This window comes from Galeopterus variegatus, unplaced genomic scaffold, assembly GCF_000696425.1.
Source record: "Galeopterus variegatus unplaced genomic scaffold, G_variegatus-3.0.2 Scaffold980, whole genome shotgun sequence".
Classification (NCBI taxonomy): Eukaryota; Metazoa; Chordata; class Mammalia; order Dermoptera; family Cynocephalidae; genus Galeopterus; species Galeopterus variegatus.
Window position 1 is genome coordinate 338,887 of NW_007727091.1, and position 21,451 is coordinate 360,337.

Sequence of the window (21,451 nt, forward strand, 5' to 3'; positions counted from 1 at the left end):
CCTTGCTGACAATCTACTGTGCTTCGTTTATTATAAATAATGAAAATTTTTATAAACCATACATTCTTTTCTCCTTCTTGACACATACAAAGCTCAGGAAATTGTGTGGTTAGTTTTTTGTTATAAATATTCCCTTCCCCCTTGACATACTCTCTGGATTACTAGATTCTTGAGCTTTTGTATTTGTTTTAATGGCTTTATGATTTATTTTATCTGTATATCATTATAAACCACCAGATCTCTTTTGGAAATGAGGCATAATAATAGACTATCAAATATTTCTTAAATAATTATAATGTTTAGAATACTATTTTTGGAGGAATGGATCCAAAAGAAGATGATGTTACACCTTTGCTTTAATTTTTAAAAAATTCTATGGTCAGAAAAATAAGAGAAAGATTATAGCAGATATACAATGTCTCATGTCATATTTTTTTTATTTTCCAGGAGGGTTTTTTAATCATTTGATACATTTGGTAATATAAATACGATAGAGCCCTGTTTTGTTTAGTTGGTTCTGTTTCTAATTCTAAATTTTATTGATTAGGCTTCCCCTGAAAGATCTACAAGAACTCAGCAAAAAGAATTTCAAACTTATATTTTGGATAGTGTGATGGACCATTTGCTTGCAGCTGATGTGCTACTGGGTAATTCTATGTTTTATTTTTATTTTATAAAGGTACCTATAGTCACTCTCCTCTATCTAAATGCTAAGTATATCACCTTTTTAATTCCTCTTTACTCCTTTTTGGTCTACCTTCTTATAGTCAACATTATATTTGTGAGATTTATCCATGTTATTGCACATAGCAGGAGTTTGTTTACTTTCATTACTATATAGTGTTATATAAATATTTAAATGTATTCATTTTACTATTGACAAACATGGAAGTTCTCAGTTTGAGATAATTATAAATAGGGTTGCTATAAACATTCTTGGTCATGTGGACCACATATGTGTACAGTATTTGTACGTATCTGTTGAATATATACCTGTGAGTGTACTTGTTGAGTCATGGGGTGTGTGTGTGTGTGTGTGTGTGTGTGTGTGCACGCACGTGCGCTCAACAGATATGTATAAATACAATACACATTTTTTTTCTGTATTTAACTGCAATAAAATATAAAACTTGATACATTTATAATGGAGCCAACATTAAATATAAAACAAAGGTAGAATTGACAGGAGAAGGAAAAGTAGTGATTTAGCATACATGCTATCTAGAGTTCCTGGTGATAGTCTGCGCTATTAAATTAACATTTTTTTCCGAAGTATATTTGCCAGGAAATCTTTAGTGTTTGTTGTCTTAACATACAACCGCGCACTCTCAAAGTTGGGTGTCAAGTCACACTTTTGTACTTGTTCTTATCAGTTGAGGTCAGTCATACTACACAAGGCTCAAAATGAAGAGTTTGCTTACTGGGGCAATTTAGAGTTAGATATTAATAATAATAATCACATTCAGTGGAGCCTCCAGAATTTCTACAGAGGAGGGGCTAGGAGGATTAGTCTTGAAGCAGTATGTAAACGGCAAGTGCACCAAGGGCATGGGGTAGCTTTAAAAGAGAGACAGTGCTGATGATAACTTGGAGGGGGCTAGAGGCATCCCTTGGCACCACCACCAGGGACTATACTTCAATTTTCACAATGCTTTTGAAGCGCTCTTCTGTCTGTATTACTTCATTGTTACTAAAGGTATACCCAAAAATAGAGAGTTCTGTTTGGTGGTTTGTTTTACCCTTTCTTACTTATACAGAATCAACTTACAGATAATGAACTGACATAGTCTTTCTCAGTAGAGATCACATGTCACTGACAGTTTAAGTTGAAGAGCTGTTTGCTTAGCACAGACTGTCTTTAGGCATTAAGAGATTTCACAGGTACTCTCAATACATAATATGTTTAACCTGCTGAAATCATTTCTTCCAGTATTTATCCTGATTTCTAGCCATGAACATCATTTTCTTAAAGTAGTACGTAAGAGCTAGTATTCATATTTCTAGGTGTTATAGATAGGCTCATTTTATCCTTAGCATGATTTCTTTGAGGATCTGGTCTTATGCTGGTAGATATCAATTTTCTTAGACATTTTTTTCCTTCTGGAATTTAGGGGAAGATGCTTCTCTGCCTATTACCAGTGGAGGAAGCTACCAGGTATTGGTGAACAATGTGTTTTATTTCACACAACGTGTGGTGGACAAGCTTTGGCAAGGCATGTTCAACAAAGAATCTAAACTTCTTATAGATTTTATAATTCAACTAATTGCACAGGTAATCCATTTTCACTATTAGTTGTAGAGTAAATTAAAAAACTTTGCTTATAGTGTCAAAATTGTTGGAAATAACTGTAACTAATAAGATAATAAATGTTAACATTTATATTGTCTTGACAATGACATTGACCTACTCGTATGTGAATATGAAAATAAAATTGTGTTAAGAGTGAAAAAAAGAAAAAAATGTTGACATTTAATATAAAGCTAAGCTTATTAAGAGTGAATTAAAAATATAGGCTTTTAACCTATAATCCGTATAGCCTGGTGCCAATGTGTCCCTTATAAAGTTACATAGTTCTGTCAAGCTGTGGTCTCTCACTGACCTCCCTACTGGTATTGTTCTTTGCTACCCAGAGAGGTTTAAATACCTTAAGTTAATACAATTTGATAGGTTTTACAATATAATAATATATCAGTATGTAGGCTTAACAGAGCATGAAGAGTTGATATTAAAGGGATATTCTCTTCCTGTCAGTTGAATCTTTACAAAGTCCACTGTAGTCCATGTTCCTTTGAAGATGTTATTTTTTGTGTATGTTCATGGTATCTTTGACTAAGGAACATTAGCCTGATCTAGCACAAGTGATTAATGGTATGCAACACATAATGTAGAAAGTAGTAAATACTGTCACCATGTTTTGTTAGCCTGTGGTGCAGGTGCATAGATTATCTTATATCACCTAAGAATTTTTTAAGAAATACATTTGTATTTAAGATAAAGAGAAAAATTCTCAAGTGAGGGGATGAAACTAGAATGTTAAAAAGTTTTTCTACTAACATTTTAATATTTTTTGGTAATTTTGAGTAAAGATTATTCACACTAACAAAATTTGTTTGGTAGGAGACTACCCAGATGACACTTCTTCATGTTCTCAGGGTTGCTGCTCTGCTCTGCAGGATGTCAGTGGCTCTACCCTGACATCCATTTTTATGTAGTACTCAGCTATTTATTAAATTGTATTTATGTGTCTCATAGGTTCTGAACTCCATAATAACAAGTGCTTTGTATTGTGTAATTTAGCAGCCCCAAGTACTCAGCATAGCATGTGGTACATAACAACCCTAAAAAAAGTTCATGTGCGAATAAGTAAATCTTTTATTTTTGTCCATTTTACTAAAAAATGTATCTTTTATATCTTTAGTCAAAGAGAAGATCACAGGGATTGTCACTGGATGCGGTTTATCACTGCCTCAATAGGACTATCTTGTACCAGTTCTCAAGGGCACACAAAACCGTTCCTCAGCAGGTAGCTCTCCTTGATTCACTCAGGGTCCTTACTGTAAACAGGAACTTGATCCTAGGACCTGGGAACCATGACCAAGAATTCATTAGCTGTCTGGCACACTGCTTGATTAATCTACATGCTGGAAGGTAAATCCTTTAGGTTCATTTTGCCATGTTGAATTTGTCTTTGATATTATTCCTCCAGAATTTTCTGTTTTACTCTTTTGATAGCAACATTTCTTTTTTCCTTTAATCTGTTTCATTTAAAGCTTTATGCAAAACGTAAAGGGCCAAGTGTTGCAATTTTGCAATGAGATAATGGGTATTTTTTTCTTTAATTTAGTTTTCTACAGCTTTAAAGTTTTTCATAATTAGTATATTTCACATATATAATTTTGAAAAGGAAGTTTGCTTTTAAAGCAAATAAAATATACACTGTTGGAAGCTAGGAAAAGTAAAAAAAAAAAAAAAAAGCTCAATGAAATGTTGAATGTTAAAAGGGTGAAATTAGTACTTTTCTGTTGATTGCTTTGACAGATACTTCTTTAGTTTTTGCTGGGGGCCAGGCATTGAATTGGGGTGGGATAAAATATGAGTAAGACAGACCCTGTGGCAGCCCTCTTGAAGAGAAAACAGGTAACTAAGCTTGAACCAGTCAGGTGTACAGAGTGCTCTGCTAGAAGAAGCACAGTGTATTGGGAGAAACACATAACAGGGGCCCCTAACCTGGAAGAAACACCTGCTGAGTTGCAACTTGAGACATGGTTGGGGAGGACAAGAAAATGGGGACAAATGCTGCAGAAAGAAAGAGCAGTCTATGTGGTTGCCCACAGGGAAGAAAGAGTGTGGCACATTTGGGAAAGTGCAAGTATTTCACTGCTACTGGAGCAGAGTGAGAGATGAGATTGGAGAGAGGACACGGGCACATTAGGAGAACGTTCTTAGTTAAATGAACTTTTTGAAATTTTTAAGTAAAAATGTTAATAATTAAAAACCATCTTAAGTATTAAGATGATCATTGTGATGTTGTAGATGAATTTAATTACATGTAGTCAAGTGGATTTGTGAGACCAGCCCTTAAAAGTGGCATCTTCATGGTAATCTAGAAGTTGTATTTTGTACATCTGCTGAGTGTCTGTCAATAATGGAACTTTGTGACGGAGCCTGTGTCTGCAGAGTAATTCTTAGTCATTACAGTTTTCAGCTACAATCATTTCCTTCATCTAGTTTAAACTGACTGGAATTTTTCAGCAACGTGGATGGGTTTGGACTGGAAGCAGAAGCCCGCATGACTACATGGCACATTATGATCCCCTCTGACATTGAACCAGATGGCGGTTACAGCCAAGATATTAGTGAAGGTAATTGCCTCGATTTGTATGGCTTTTAGTATTGCTGTTATCATTATTTCATTTGCAGTTTTTAATACATAACAAAAAAATTGACTTCACAAACTGCCAACATTAACAACCTCTCTCCCAGTAGGGCATCCTGTACCTACACCAGTGTGCCCATAGAGTGTCTCCTTATCCCCAGATGGGTAAAGCACTAACCATTAATACGGCTAACCTTCAACATTTCTTAATAACACTGGGAGACTTGATGGTATTTACATTTGCATAAGTAGAAGTGCAAATGCTAACTGGGCATTTACCATAAAGAGAACTGCTTAATGGTAGTGTCACACATGTCACTTTAGACACAAATATTGCCTGAGAGAAGTTGTCAGTACCACTTTTATTCTCAGGTAGTACAACTTTTATTCTCTCTTTTTAAAAAAATTTATTTTTTTATTTTTAGCTTCCTCTTTTTTAAAGTCTAGTTTTCCCACTGATCTTATAAGCATTGAACATTGAAGTCTTTGCATGGATTGATTTCTTAATTCCACATTGTCGGTGATAAAGATGACATCATTATAGCAGTGTTTGTCTCTCTGGCAATACTGTGTGATAGTTTTGCATATGGCTTTGTCCTTTGGAAGTCTGGCACTCATTCTTTCATTCATTCAATTGAGCATTATTTTATACTCTGTTGTTTCATCAAAATTTCTTGAACCCCAGACACTGAGGACTCAGTGATTGCTTTCAACGGTCGTGTCCCCCCTCCCGCCCCCCCACAATGAACTGACAGTCTAGAACATTAGTTCTCAAAGCAAGGTCTTCAGATTAACAATGTCAGTATCATTCTACCTTGGTAGAAAAGCAGATTCCTTGGCCCCACTCAGATCTACTGAATCAGAAACTCTACGGCGGGGCAGGGGGGAGTTTGGGGAATGACAAGCAATCTGTTCTAACAAGCCATTCACGTGATTCTGATGCTTGCTAAAGATTAACTGGTCTGGAGGAGGGGTCAGACAAATTAGCAAGGAATCCAAAGCCAGACTGAATTTACCAGTAAAAATCTTTAAAAAATATTTATTTCTTTCCTTGCCTAAGATACTCAAGAACAAATAACTTAGTTTTGAATTCACCTTAAATATTCAGATCTAAAAATTACCTTTAAATGGGGGATAAGTTCTTATCAAGAAGAAACTAGATAATTAAATATGTATATAATTTCCAATCTTATAATTAAAGAGATAGTCTTTTTGCATGAATGTAAAGATTTTAAAAATGTTTTCCAAGTAGCCAGCCACAGTTTGGGTTATGTAAACAACGCTTTTCACTGAGCTGGGTATGATACGAGCATTTTTTTTTTACCATTAAATATTGTGGTCGAAATTCCTAGATGTAAAACATGAAGAAAAGTAAGAATTAACTTTATATTGTCTTTTGATCATTTGCTTGCTTTTTTTCATTTACTAGGGCGTCAGCTTCTCATAAAAGCTGTCAATAGAGTTTGGACTGAACTGATACATAGTAAGAAACAAGTCTTGGAGGAGCTTTTCAAAGTAACTCTGCCTGTGAATGAAAGGGGCCACGTGGACATAGCTATAGCAAGGCCACTCATTGAAGAAGCTGGCTTGAAGTGCTGGCAGAATCACTTGGGTAAGGCCTACAGATATCATGTGACCAAGAGACATGCGGCTGTCATATTTGGGTGCACTTTAGATATGTAATTAGAACTTTCCAAAAAGAATACTATGATGGCAGTAGAAATGAAAATCTACATAGTACAGCCATTCTAGAATGATTATACTGAGATTTGGCCTTTCCTCCCAGATTTTTTTTTTTTACATCTGCGATGTGTTATACATCACATTATTTATGAGTTTAGAAGATGATACATTCTTCACAGCTTTAGTATGATGATCACTGTCTTGGCTACAGGTCCACAATCCCTTATCTATAATTCTGAAATTCAAAAATCCCTGAAAACCCTCAGTTTTTTCACAATTTGGTGCCAAAGCTCATTTGGTAGCAAAACCTAACATATCTTTTTTTGCCCTACTTGGTATGGATATTAATACATTTTACTTCAGTAACATTCATGTGTTGAATTATGGTTTATTGCCCTAGACCCCCTGTAATATTATATAATATAGAGTGTATATACCATGTAGCCTTTTTAAAATCCAGAATATTCTGAGTTCCAAAGTATACCCAGCACCAAATGTTTTAGAGGATTGTGAATTGTTATTAACATAGAAACTTGTTACAGTTAAAATAAATTTGTATATCATTGCAGAGCTGTGAAGTTTCAACCAAGTATACGTTCAATTAGTACAATAATTTTTAAGCAGCCATCCTTAAACAAGATCACTAACAAATAAATTTGTGATATCTAAAAAAATGTCTGCATCTGTAACATATGCTTCTGCTTTTGATTACAGGATTGTGGTTTGTAAGCATATTATGAATGTATTAAAAGTAAGACTATTAAGTACATGGAGAAATTATAAAATAATCTAATTTTAATTTCATAGCCCATGAAAAGAAATGCATAAGTCGAGGAGAAGCTTTAGTGCCCACCACACAATCCAAATTGTCACGTGTCAGCAGTGGCTTTGGTCTTTCCAAGTTAACAGGATCAAGAAGGAATCGAAAGGAAAGCGGTCTTAATAAACACAGTCTTTCCACCCAGGTACATTGTTTAGTTTCTTTCATTGATGATATTATTAGAATTTATATTTCAAGTTGTAATTGTAGTATTCAAGAATACATTAAACATGTACAAGCCAGATGATTTGAAATGGAACTTTTCTGTATTTTTAATTTAAAAGAGAGAGAGAAGTAACCCAGATTATGGGAACTTCTCCCATTTTATTATGCTAAGATTGCATTATGAGTGCTGTGTATTTACATTTATTTCATAACTGGATATAAGATGAGATTCAGAGATTGATATATGATCAAATTATGGATAATTTTTGCCCAATTTTTCCCACTTTCAATAATGTTATTATTGATAATTATATAATTTTAAGGCAATAGCAGAACAAGGCTATTTTATTTCTTATAATCTTATTGTATGTACCTGTGTTTGATTAAAAAAAAAGAAAAATACCTCCAGCGTTAACTTCTTCCTTATCATACTTTCTTCATCATCCAAGAATCTAAGTGGCAGCTGTGAAAAGGGTCTGAGAGAAGCTGTGGTATCAATCATCTCATGTGTCAGGTTGGGTTTTCCAGGAAGCAAACTCTGAGATGGAGTTTATCTTGCAGGATGTATATCAGGAGGTGCCCTTGGGATGGATACTTGTGGAAGGGAGAAGAAGGAAGCAGGAGTGGACACAGGGAAATGTCAGGCTGCTGTGCAGGTCCAGTGACAGCCTCCACTAATTTAAGTGGAGCTTTGGGGCCAAAACAGCTTGTCAGAGTTGATCTGCATTGGGTTGAAATGGCTGATTCTTCTTATCCCCAGACCAATCAGTCATTGGATGGGGAGAGCCCTGGCAGCTCTCTGCAGCTGAGGCAATCCCTGAAGGTGCTGACTGCCAGAGCTCTAGAAGCTAGGGCAGCAGGCCCCTCCTTGAAGAAGGTTGGAGATTGGGGGGACTTTAAATCCGTGTCCATCACACAGGCCTCCATTATCTTCATCATATAATTCATTCAGAATTTTTGGTTTTTGTTTTCTGTAGTGGATGCTTTTGACAGAATTTTAACTAATTGTTCAACATGAATTTCAAGGCTAGTTAATTCATTTTTTCCAGGAAATCCATGAAATATTAAGACTCTTTTCCATCCATTGTTAGGAGATTTCTCAGTGGATGTTTACACATGTTGCTGTTGTTCGTGACTTAGTAGACACACAATATAAGGAATATCAGGAGGTAAGAGTGCATAAGCATAACAATTGTTTGTTTTGCATTCCTTAAATGTGACCAGTCTCTGTTTCTCCTCATACTTTCTTGCTCATGTTAAGGGTACATTGCTGAACTGTATTCATCATCAGATGATGACTTTAATTATCACTGCCATCAGTTACTTTGCTTTTAAGATAGAAAATTTTTAATTTCCTGTGAGCAAGCTGCATTTTAAAAAACAGCGAATGGGAAATCAGCATAGCTGAATCCTGTTGATATTCACTAGTGACATATTACATATCTTTGTTCCTAATAAGAATAAAAACGTAAGAATGATTTCTCTCTTTTGGACTTTTAGTGAGGAGATAGTGAAAATATGCGTCAGTCTCTGAGAAGTCTCTTAAATTATAAAAAAACTACAAGATAAAATTATTTTTTACTACAAGTGGTTCGTGATTGTCACTGAAAAATAAATTTAGTGAAATCCTCTCGGTGAATTCATAATTACTCAACAGCTTATCCTAAATGCTTTATTTCCAAAGCATCTGTTTTAGATCTATTGAAGATTTCTGATTGATTAAGTACTAATATTTTATGGTCATACCACTAGATCCTTAGTTGTTACAGGGTCCTCCCCCCTCCCCCAGACACAAGAAACACCTAAGTACCACTATCATATGTAATTTTATGATTATTCACTTAATAATTTTTACTGTTAGTTATATAAGATTTTATTTTTAGTCTTAAATTGTGTATAGTTGGCCCTATGTCCATGGGTTCCGCATCCATGTAGTCAACCAATCACAGATCAGAAATATTCAGGAAAAAGGAAACAATAAAAATAACAATACAATAAAAAAAATACAAATTTAAAAAACAATACAGCATAACAACTATTCACAAATCATTTGTGTTGTATTAGGTATAAGTAATCTAGAGATGATTTAAAGTATACAGAAAGACATGCATAGGTTATATGAAATATTAAGCCATTTTGACTTGAGCAACTGTGGATTTTGATGTCCAAGGGGGTCCTGGAACTAATCCCCTATGGATAGTCAGCTAAGGGATGACTGCACATATGTTTCATTAATCATTAGGTAAGTTAGTTATAATCATCTACTGTTGAAATATTACACATCTTGTTATTTGGCAGATAACAAGAAGTTATACGAAGACGTATAATTTCCATTTAAGTAAAATGGTTTGGATCTATCCCAGTGGTCAATAGAAAATGGTTTTTCTTTGATTTATTTGAAAGTCAAGTTCCCTATCAGTGCTGCATGTTTATATTCTTTACCTAAAATCTTTGGAAATGTTTACTAAGCTTACCAGTAATCTAGTCTGTTGGCACTATTTCTTAATCTGATTTCCTTGATTTTCCCCTATACATGTTCCAGTAACTGTTTTACAATTTGGGAGTAGGGGGTTTATCTTTAAAATACCATGTTTATTTATTAACAGGACCAACATTTTAATATATTTTCATAGGTAATATTACCATCTTTCCTGTACCAGAGAAACAAAGTTCCTTCAACTCTCTGTTCGACTGTATTTTATTCTCTACCCTGTACATGTCTGTCATTTACTTGGTGCTAAAATAATCACCTTCTTGGGTCACCATAACAAACCCCACATTCTCATATAATCGTTGGCTTACTTAAACCATAAATAAATGAAATTTTACTTTTATAATATTGAAAGAAATTATGTATACTGTGTTTCTGAATAATAACTTGATTTTAAGTTATTTGTAGTCTTTTTGTTGTTGCCCCTGCTTTTGCTTGAAAATCAACCTGAATTCTTTCCCACAAGCGTCAGCAAAATGCCCTGAAGTACGTGACGGAAGAGTGGTGCCAAATCGAGTGTGAGCTCTTGCGGGAGCGAGGACTGTGGGGTCCCCCCATTGGTTCCTATCTAGACAAATGGATGTTGGAGATGACAGAAGGGCCCTGCAGAATGAGAAAAAAAATGGTGCGAAATGACATGTTTTATAACCATTACCCTTATGTGCCAGAAACAGAACAAGAGACAAATGTGGCGGTGAGTATGCAGAATTTGTAATGACTCCTCGAGTTTTTCTTGTTCTTCATAAGCATTTTTCCTTATTAGGTTTATTACCTAAAATAGTTAGTTCAACAAACTATATTAAATTGATAATGTCAGGTGGTGGTGGAATGCAAAGATACAGCAATGTGAGAGAGAGACATCATAGTGGGTGGTTTAGATCACAAACTTCTGAGCATGACTGCTTGGATTTGAAACCTGGCTCTGCCACAATACAACTTGGTACAGGTCATTGAACCTCTACAGGTTTCCCTTTTCTTATGTCTAAAATGGTGAAAATAATAGTTCCACCTCATAGGGCTATTAGGGAAATTAAGTTAGTTAAAATTAGTAAAGTACTTAGAAGAGTGTCTGGCACAGAATTATATAATGTGAGGCAGCTTGAATTGTTTTGGTGCCTGGTTTTTTGTTGTTGTTTTTTTTTTCTCTGCCAATACCCTAGATCCATTTGTCTTGTACATATTGGTTCATACTCTGTCCTGATGCTACTTAGAACACAGGTCTTAGAATCAACCTAAAAGTCCGTCAGCAGATGAATGGATAAAGAAAATTTGGTATATATACACAATGGAATACTATTCAGCCTTTAAAAAGAAGGGCATCCTGTCATTTGTGAAAACACTGATGAACCTGAAGGACATGCTAAGTGAAATAAACCAGGCACAGAAGGACAAATACCACGCGATCTCACATAATGCGGAATCGAAAACTCAGAAGCAGAGAATAGAATAGTGGTTACCAGAGGCTGGGGTGGGGGGTGGGAGGAATGGGGAGATGTTAATCAGAGGTACAAAGTTTCAGTTAGACAGCATGATTAAATTTCTCGAGATCATTGCACAGCATAGTGACCATAGTTAATAATATTGCTAAGAGAGTAAATTTCAAATGTTCTCACCACAAAAAAATAAGTATTTGAGGTAATGGGTATGTTAATTAGCTGGATTTAATCATTCCAAATTATATACATATATCACCACATCACTTTGTACCCTAAATATATGTAGTTATAGTTTGTCAATTTACAGTAATTTTTTTAAAAAAGAGTATGGGTCTTAGAACCCACTAATAGTTATTTAAGATTTTTGAAAATAGCTTTATAAAGTCTCCTTTTCTCCAAATTATTCAATTCTGTGAAAAATGCCATACTTGATAGAGCTATACGTTAAATCAGTATAATATCTAATACTGAATCAGTATAATATCTAATACTATTTGAAAAATTAATCTACCCATATTTTTCCAACACCTACTTTTATAAGAACAAAGCAACAGACTCTAATTCTCTAATAATGAGGAAAGCAACAATCTCTAATTTTTTACTCCAAACAAAAAATCCATTAAGAATTTAAACCTGTAGCAATTTTATAAAATTACTAAAATTACTACTAATTTAGTCAATGCTCATTTAAATTGAGTCCACTGAAAAATACTAAAATATAAAATAAATGTGTTCTTCCAAATATGTGACCAACTCGCTATTTTGATTTAGCTAAGGCATATACTTTTGAGTTATTTTTCAAATAATCGTAATATTTTTTATCTTATATGAACTCCTTTCTTTCTTTGTAAAAAGTTCATTTGTTGGCAAAGTGTATTTAAAGTTTTGTATCAGTTAAAAACAAGGTAACCTATTCAGAGTTCATACCTACAACATTAGTATCATCAGCATTTGACCTAAGCAACAGAGTGGAGTTGGCCAGCCTATGAAATCAAAACAGATACTCATAATAAGTATGTACCATATGGAACTTATTTCTTAACAGATGGGTTACATATTGGAAAAAAAAGTGTTGGAGATATATTTACATTAAAAAGAAAAAGGAGGTAGGAAAGGGAGACAATTACAGAATGTAGAATTCATGCTACATAGTTCATGCACAAATCAAGATTAACCCGCAGTAATAAAATTTTCTGAGTGAATCATTTTTATTTTGATTTTGGTAGTTCAAAATCTTTTGTAAACTTGAAACACTGTTAAATGGCCACTTTTATCTTATGGAATGTACATTCTGACAATGTTGAGAACAAAGTAAATTTCAAAAAGTAAAATCATCTGTTCTCCAACTGACCTCTACCATAAAATCAAAAAAGGATGAGCTAATATTTACAAAGCACAGGGAGCTGGATGTTCTGCAAAGCAGTTTGCTTGTCTCATGACAGCCTCTGAAGTATAGTTAATGCTGTTATCCCAATCTTACAGATGAGTGAATGAATCCTAGAAAAGTTAAGGAACCGCTTCAAGGTCACAGCAACTGGGTAAAAGAGCAAGGTGTGCGTGTAGGTCAACATTGCCTCAGTATTTGAGTCATTTTGACAAAGAGAAGACTCCGATGATTGCCTGTATTGTGACATTATCCATAAACAGTGTTTTCCAGACAGAAACCACATAGTAGGTTTTGTGTCTCTAATGCTAAGAGTGCCTAGTACGTAATAAATGTTGAGTGAATGGACACCAGCACTCTGTCTTCCTTAAGTTATAGACTTTTTCCATTGCTTCCTGTTCCGCATTCTATAGAATATTCCTAATTGTGAAATTCTTCCACTAAAAATGGCCAGAGCCAGATTTTTATGGGCCTGAAGTTTATATCATTTGGGAGAGGGCTGTATAAGAAGAGGATAAAATTATGAATACGAAATTACTAGGGCCCTTTCCAGGGTTTTTAAAGGGGTTCATGGGAAGTGACAGCCACTGAAGTTTAAGCTTCATTAACTTGATAGTAAGTTCACCTGTGCCCTGAACTTTATGAAATATTGCCTACCAGGGTTAGAAATCAATCAGTTCTTACTTTTAGACTCCCATAAACTTGTTGCCCTCCTTGCTTGCAGTTTATGAAATATAGTCAATACTTTCTGTGATATAACATGTATGGTACCAACATAAAAATGCTTTTGAAGCCTCTTGATAGGTAAAACGGGCTTTACATGGAGCAAGGGCAAATGATTTGATCTTTTGTCTTATTTATAAAGAATAATTGTTTCGTTTTTAGTCTTGTCACTCAAGCTAAAAAATACAATGATGATTAAAAAGTTAATTTCTTGTTTTAAAATCTTTGATGTGTTAGAAATAAATCAGGTGATTTTTTGGTGTTAAAGTTTTATTTCTTAAACGTTGGTAATATTACATACTATAAACAAAACAGCTTACCTATTACTCTTAAGTTTTGAAATTTATTTTTTGATTTTAAATTGGATGCTTATTTATAGAATATAAAACATATTTTAGTGTTTCATTTGCTACAGACTTTAAAACTTTGAAAGTTTATCAACTAAAATTATTGTAATAAAAGAAATAATTATCCTCTCTGCACAGTGACTTTCCTTGGGGAATAATTTTTATAGTTAGAAGAATTATACTGAATTATACTGTAATGTTACACTTTAAGCAGTAATATCAATTATAGATAGTATTAAGATGTAAGCCTGGGGTATGATGAAATACAAAATCTGTTTTAAACAATTCTTTCATTATTCTGAAAATTAAGGAAGGAAAATAAGATCCCTTGTTTTGCCATTTAAAAAAATTATATCTCAATACTAAACTAGGTTTTAAATCTATAATCCCCTTATTTTTACAGAATGATAATCTTTAAAAATTTGCCATTTGCAAATATGATTGGGGTGAATACCTCACTATCTATCTATTAATTTTCAATTGCTTAGGGGCAGGAGGCTAACCAACTTATTTTAATATTCCTTTTCTAATTAAGGGAATCTCTTGTAGCTACCGCCACGTATATTTTTATATATTATATAGATGTCACAAGACTCATAGGAACTAAGCAATTCATATGGGAAATTTCATTTGCCAGCATTATAGAAAATTTTGAAGTAAAAGGACTATAAAAATTATTTTCTAGAATTCTGACTTTATATAGATTTCTATATAAACAATTATAATAATAATTTAGTGCTACTTTTTTAAAATAAGGGAACTATGATAATACTAAAATTATTGGTATAGCATACATATTTGCTGTTGAATTCTGAGTCTTTTAGTAAAATAAGAACTTCAGTCAGTGAATCAATGAGCAAATTTATTAAGCCAGCACTGTACAGTGTGCTGCAGGTAAAATATAAGAGTGTACATGGTAGACCCTGCCCACATTCTGGTTGGGGGTGTATAGTACAACATGTAGTGAACATCAGCATTGGGTTTGACAACAGTAATTGGTTCATTTTGTTATATTGGTTTATCGCATATCTCTCCAGCAATCTATCTTGTTTTTTATGAATTTTATAGTGAGTTGCAGAATCATTACCCTTCACCTCTAAACACTTTCACATGCATATTATTAGAATTTAATATTTGTTTATAATTTTTCTCTTTTTTGAGGTAAATTTTATATATGTTGAAATATGCAAAATCTTTTTTAAGAATTTTTTTAATCGAAACATAATTGACTGTACATATCTGTGGGGTACAGTGTTGAATATCAGTAGAAATACACAAATCTTAAATGTACCATTCAGTTTTTTTTCTTTCTTTTTTTTATTGTTGAATTTCCTTATCTATTTTTGCCTTTAAAATACTTTTATTTTTAGTCCATTCAGTGAGTTTTAATAAATATACGCACCACACTATGTAATCCAAACCCCTACCAAGATAGAGAATGTTGATGTAGATTTTAAAGATTATTCTTCAATAGAAGGTGTACTTTTACAAGTTTGCTTTTAAAGAGAAAGATTCACTGAAACCATGTGAATTATTTGAAAGTATGCCTAGTAGTCCAGTGTTTTTTTGCCTAGGGAAGCAAACGTTTGTGAAAACATTTTGCCTGCTCATGTTCCTGTAGGGAAAGGTACCAGAAGTCATCTCCAGATATAAACTGTGAAAAGGAAGAAAACTTGGAAGTAGTTCTTGGCTGCACTCTTGACTATCTGCAGTTATCTGTGTGCTTACGTTGCATAAGCCACACACTCCAGCTCAACAGAAGTTGCCTTCTTGTTAATGAGGATATTATTATGAGAATAAAATATAAAGTGACTACTTAATTCTTTGAAAAGTGCTCTTTAGAAAAACTTTCTGGGATGGTATCTATAAAGGCAGTGAAGGAAATCGGTCCTTGTGCTTTTATGGGAGGGTGCTTTTTTCACTAATAAGCACTTGGTGATTTCTGTGGTATGGGGTATTGTAGATGATTGTTTAAACCAGCCAATTGCTCCTGTTACAACACAGATCTGGGGATAATCACAGGGAAAAGAAGATAGAAGATCCTAGTTACCATTAGGTTCTGTCATCCAGATTTTATTTTTTTCTTTTTGAAATCATGTAAAAAGTTGCCTGTAACTCATCCAAGACAGTGGCAGCCTGTGCTGAAGTTTTTTTCCATGTGATTTTTAAGTTTGTCTATTGAGTAGCACTGGGACTTTTGGTATAGTTAAATTTTACCATAAACTACTTTTGATCATTGAAAATATTACAGTATGCCAAGTGATTATTTAAGCAACTTAGGCTATCATGTTAATTTTTTGTTAGTGAATACATCTTCCATATTTCATACAATCCTTAAGAAAATTTTATTTTTGTGTTCCTCTTTATTTTTTTTTTCCTGATGTGCGTATACTTAATACCCTGTTTTCAGTCTGAGATCCCAAGTAAACAGCCTGAGACACCCGATGATATCATTCCTCAAAAGGTAAAACACAAATTACTATAAAAGAATGCAAACTACTTGCAGTTTATTGTTTTTTGTTTTTTAGTGCATGGTAGACTAGACTAACTTAAAAGATTGGCTTTCAATTTATTCTTTCTGTAAATTCCTTTGAGTTGAAAAGTCGGTTTCATTCATACTGGGAGATGTTCTCCTCTTTCTCGGCTCTTTTCTAATTAGCTCTTTCTACGGTTTGTAGGCTGCTCACTAACAGGCTGAGTATCCACTGCTCTCACTATGAAACCTGTATTGCTTCACACGTAAACTAACACATTATGAGGCATGTTAGTAATGGGCAGCCTGGCATCGTGAACTTTTTTTTTTTAGTTACTCATTTAATTCTTCTAAAGTGTGTATTTTGAGAATGTAAGAGTCTCCTTTTTCAAAATTATTTTTTCAGTTGGAAGGAACTAATGGAAACTAAGAGTGTATGATCACTTTTTAAAATGCAATTTTAATTTATTTTAATTGGTATAAAAGTTAATCGTTGTCTTCATTTTCCAGAAAGATTTAATTAGTACATAATTCAGTAAAAATGTAGTTATTTAGAACACAGAAATATACTCAAAATATTTACAGGAAAATTCTTGCAGTTCAGTTTCAAATCTGTATATGAAGTCAGTAACCAAGTAAATGCTATCTCATATCTATTTAATTCATTGTCTTGCCCATCACTAACTGTGCTTTCATCTTTTTAAATATTAGCAATTTTGAGTTAAAAATAATTGTCATACTTCATACAGAAGAATTGTTATGGTACAGTTTACTACCTATCCTTCATTTTGAGAAGTACTGCAATATTCTTATTAATGAACATTTTGTCCAACAAATTATAATAATTATTTTACATCATTTCAATACTTTCCTGTGTAACGTAATATTTTTCAATCTACATTTGCTGTACATCATTCCTCAGTTCACTTATAGCTCTTTATTCTCTGACTCTGTACCTGAAGTTAAAAGAAGGGCAATGTGCCTTCAGTTAGGTTATCTTTTTATCTAAAAATTGGTTCAGTATTTCACCCAAATGGATACTTGTTTTCTACTTTAGTTGGAAATCACTTTTTTTTAAAAAGGTGTTACTTGAAATGAGCATTATTGTAGTAGATACATTTTGACCACATGAGTTTGAAGAATAGGCAGATAGTAGAATATTTTTAACTAGGTATTATTATTCATTTGAATAAGTATATAATTTTTAGGAATTATATATATATATATGTAAGTATGTATATTTTAGGAATAAGTATATAAAGAAGTAAATAAGTTTTTTATAAGGGGAATATTTTAAAGCATGTTTCAAATTCCATCTTTTTCTTAATAGTCAATCGAAAGTCTAGGTCTAAATCTGATTTGAACAACTTGCATACATATAAACTTTTCCCTCTGTAGTTTTAAATTTTGTGGGATATTTCAGACCTTAATTTCTCATTGTTTATGATTTTAAGGGGAAAAAAATTTAAGTCAATTGGAGAACATGCTTTTAGAGTAAAGATTAATTATTCTGAAAAAGAAATGTTCTTATATCATATGCCAAAACATTAAATCTTTTCTTATGTTTCTAGGAAATTAATTTCTTCTTCAAAATGGACCTATATACGTACTTGCTAAACACATTTGGTTAGTAAGTTGTGGATCATAGCCTTTTACACAACAATGAGAATGTTTTTTAGCAAATTGGAGATACTAGCCTGTAGTGGCAGGACAACCAGAGAGTGTCATCTGGCGTGAAACTACTTGATTCCATGTTGGGTCAGGACTCTCAGAAGGATTTAAAGAAGGTTTTGGCCATTTGCAGAGTTCCAGTGAAACCTTGGAACTTGGGAAAGAATTAAGCAGTTCTGAGTCTCTACCTCAAAGTATCTAAAGTAAATACTCACACAGATTATTCTGAGCGGGTGGCTCTTTAGGCCTGACCTACTTCCTTTACTTGCTTTAGAAGCAATGTTCCAGACTCCTCACAGACTAGACAGTTGCCTTCCAACTCAATACTCTTCAACAGTGGGCATTCTCTTTACTGTATGGGGAGGTTTTCTCATACATCATTAAGGAACCTACTATGTTAATGTGAAAATGTTGTTTAGCTAGAGATCATTTATTTCTATTTTGGGAAGAACAAAAATGCTAATGTTATTGTCTATATATTTTAAAAATCAGTGGAATTCAAAAATAAACAATGCAAAAGCCTGCAGATTTACTGTGTATACATACAGTCTATTAAAAGCCCCTAAAAAAGGTAACACAAATCTTGACACCATACCTTTCTTCGAGAAGCTTATAGAGGGTACGTCAAAAAATTCATGGAAAGGTTTATCTTTTAATTCAATTTTTCCATGAACTTTTCAAAGTACCCTTGTGTTTTCATTCTCGGAGGTAATTACCTGAGTCATTCTCTTCTTTTATTTCTTAGAAACCTGCTCGATACAGAAGAGCCATAAGTTATGACAGTAAAGAATACTACATGCGACTAGCCTCTGGCAATCCAGCCATTGTCCAAGATGCCATTGTTGAGAGTTCAGAAGGTGAAGCTACCCAACAAGAACCAGAGCATGGTGAAGACACTATTGCTAAAGTCAAAGGTCAGCCTTCCTCTTTGATTTTGATGAAAAATCATTTGGGAACATTATATTTGAATTTATATGAAAATATGAGCAACTGACCAGTAGGGCCAATCTTAAAAGTATGCAGGCATACTTTACCATCTCACCTTTCTTAAAGATTGATTTCTATATTAGAACTAAAGAAACTAGTTCTTCGTTATTGCCTGCAGATGAATGTAATGTGCCTGTTGGCTTAATTTTTTATTGTATTTGTCAGAATGTCCAGTGGCACTTGGTATTTTAAGTAAAGGCCCCAATAACTAAATAAATACAGTCATGCACCATATAACGACATTTCAGTCAGTGACGGACTGCATACACGATGGTGGTCAGAGCCATAGGCTCTACCATATAGCCTGGTATGTAGTAGGCTGTATTATCTCAGTTTGTGTAAGTGCACCCTGATGTTCACACAATGACAAAGTCACCTAACAACACATTTCTTAGAACATATCCTCACTGTTAAGCAATGCATAATTGTATTTATAAAATTAAAATGATTACCTAATGTGTCATTAGTGCATATTAGCCATCACTAAAAACTAATGGTCTTTCTTCCTTTGAGCTGAAAGAGATCATGCCAAATCTAAACTTTAGGAGTTTAGTATCTGATGAATTGGACTAAATTGGCCATAGGCTTTTGGGGGGGTTTTTTGTTTGTTTTTGTTTGTTTTTTATAATTTTCATTGAACCAAAATTGATACATATTTTGTGGGTTCAACATTGAGATATGTTTATCAAATCAATATTACTAGCATATATATTGTTACAAATTATAATTATTCTTTATGGCCCTCATCCAATCTCTCACCCTCCCTGTCTAATTACCCTAGATTTCTTCTCTCCCTCTGAAAGAGTAATAGTTACTCTGTTGATTTGTTGCTTAGATGATCTGTCCAATGCTGAGAGGTGTGATCAGGTCCCCCAATATTATCATAGAGCAGATGCTTCTTCTGTCACTCTGAAATGGGCTTAGTGGAGAGAGACATCCTCTGATTTTCTTTATCTCTGCTGGTGACTCTGCTTCTGTCAATGTACTCCAATGGCTGGCGGACCATCTGCCTGGTGTTTGTGGCATCTAGCCGCTTTCCTGGCAGCCATGGTTACTGTGGTGGCTGTGGTGGGACACCCACATGGAAGTGATGTTTTTGGCATGCTCTTTGGTGCTGGCGGTGTGCCTGGTTGTAGAGAGTGTCTGATCCCTGGCTCCAGGCAGCCATACTTTTTGATCTGTACTTTTACATATGTATGTCCTCAGCCTGAAATGCTGTCTTCCCCCTTTGTACAGCTTCTCCGTGATCTATACTTTAACAAATCATACTCCTTCTTGAAGATACTGGTCAAGTATCAAACCATCCTTCTCTGAAGACTTTTCCAACTCCTCTGTCCACCTGATAGCATTTTGCTCCTATCTCTAATAGCAATTTTAATGATTTTTAACTGCAGTATGTTTTTCTCTTTCTAATTTATGAGTTTTTCTCAGAGGCAGAGATCATTTCCTCTCATGTTATAGCTTTTGGCATGTGACTAGCACAAAATTTGATCAATTTAGTTGAATAAGTAAATTAATCCATTGTTTTAGCTTTTTTAAGCCTCTGATCCACCATAAATTCAAAGGTCTTTGCATAATCTATAAATAAAGCCCTACAGTACAAATTAAGATATTTTAATAAAAAGTTAGTTTAGAAATTAAAAGCTACTATTAGGGCCGGCCTGTGGCTCACTCGGGAGAGTGTGGTGCTGAGAACACCAAGTCCCCGGGTTCGGATCCTATATAGGGATGGCCAGTTAGCTCACTGGTTGAGCGTGGTGCTGACAACACCAAGTCAAGGGTTAAGATCCCCTTACCGGTCATCTTTAAAAAAAAAAAAAAAAGAAAGAAATTAAAAGTTACTAGATTAAGAATTAGTTTTAGCTGCTTGCAGTGGCATACACCTGTAATCCCAGCTGCTCGGGAGGCTGAGGCTGGAGGATCGCTTGAGCCCAGGAGTTCTGGGTTGTAGTGTGCTGTGCTGATTGGGTGTTCACATTAACTTTGGCATCAATATGGTGATCTGCCAGGAGCAGAGGACCATCAGGTTGCCTAAAGGAGGTGTGAACCGGCCCATGGCAGAATTGGAAGAGGTCACAACTCCTGTGCTCATCAGTAGTGGGAATAACCACTGCACTCTGGCCTGGGCAACATAGCAAGAACCTGTCTCTTAAATAAATAAAATAAAAATTAGTTTTAAAATTGTTAGTAAATTACAAATTAATTTCAGATCCAATTGTTTAAGCAACTAATACTACATGACCATAACAACAGAAAACATCATCTAAAATTGTGATCAGTTATCTCCCATTATTATAACATACCACGTTCTTGACCTTGGTGTTATAACACTGCACTCCAACCAAGTGAACTAACCAGCCAGCCCTAACTTACTATCTTTATTTGTGACGGTGA

General features: G+C 34.2%; 1 protein-coding gene across 2 annotated transcripts in view; it reads left to right on the forward strand.

Moving 5' to 3' along the window:
• Positions 1-21,451, forward strand: part of WDFY3 (WD repeat and FYVE domain containing 3) — a 212,592-nt gene that overhangs the window by 147,575 nt on the left and 43,566 nt on the right. Inside the window, exons 35-44 of one of the 2 annotated variants that reach the window (XM_008573984.1) lie at positions 548-647; positions 2,112-2,272; positions 3,420-3,649; positions 4,754-4,863; positions 6,307-6,489; positions 7,368-7,525; positions 8,637-8,714; positions 10,503-10,730; positions 16,337-16,390; positions 18,816-18,984. In XM_008573984.1, coding sequence (XP_008572206.1) covers positions 548-647; positions 2,112-2,272; positions 3,420-3,649; positions 4,754-4,863; positions 6,307-6,489; positions 7,368-7,525; positions 8,637-8,714; positions 10,503-10,730; positions 16,337-16,390; positions 18,816-18,984 — 1,471 coding nt within the window. The remainder of the gene's footprint in view (positions 1-547; positions 648-2,111; positions 2,273-3,419; positions 3,650-4,753; positions 4,864-6,306; positions 6,490-7,367; positions 7,526-8,636; positions 8,715-10,502; positions 10,731-16,336; positions 16,391-18,815; positions 18,985-21,451) is intronic. The other variant, XM_008573985.1, reaches the window with a different exon arrangement.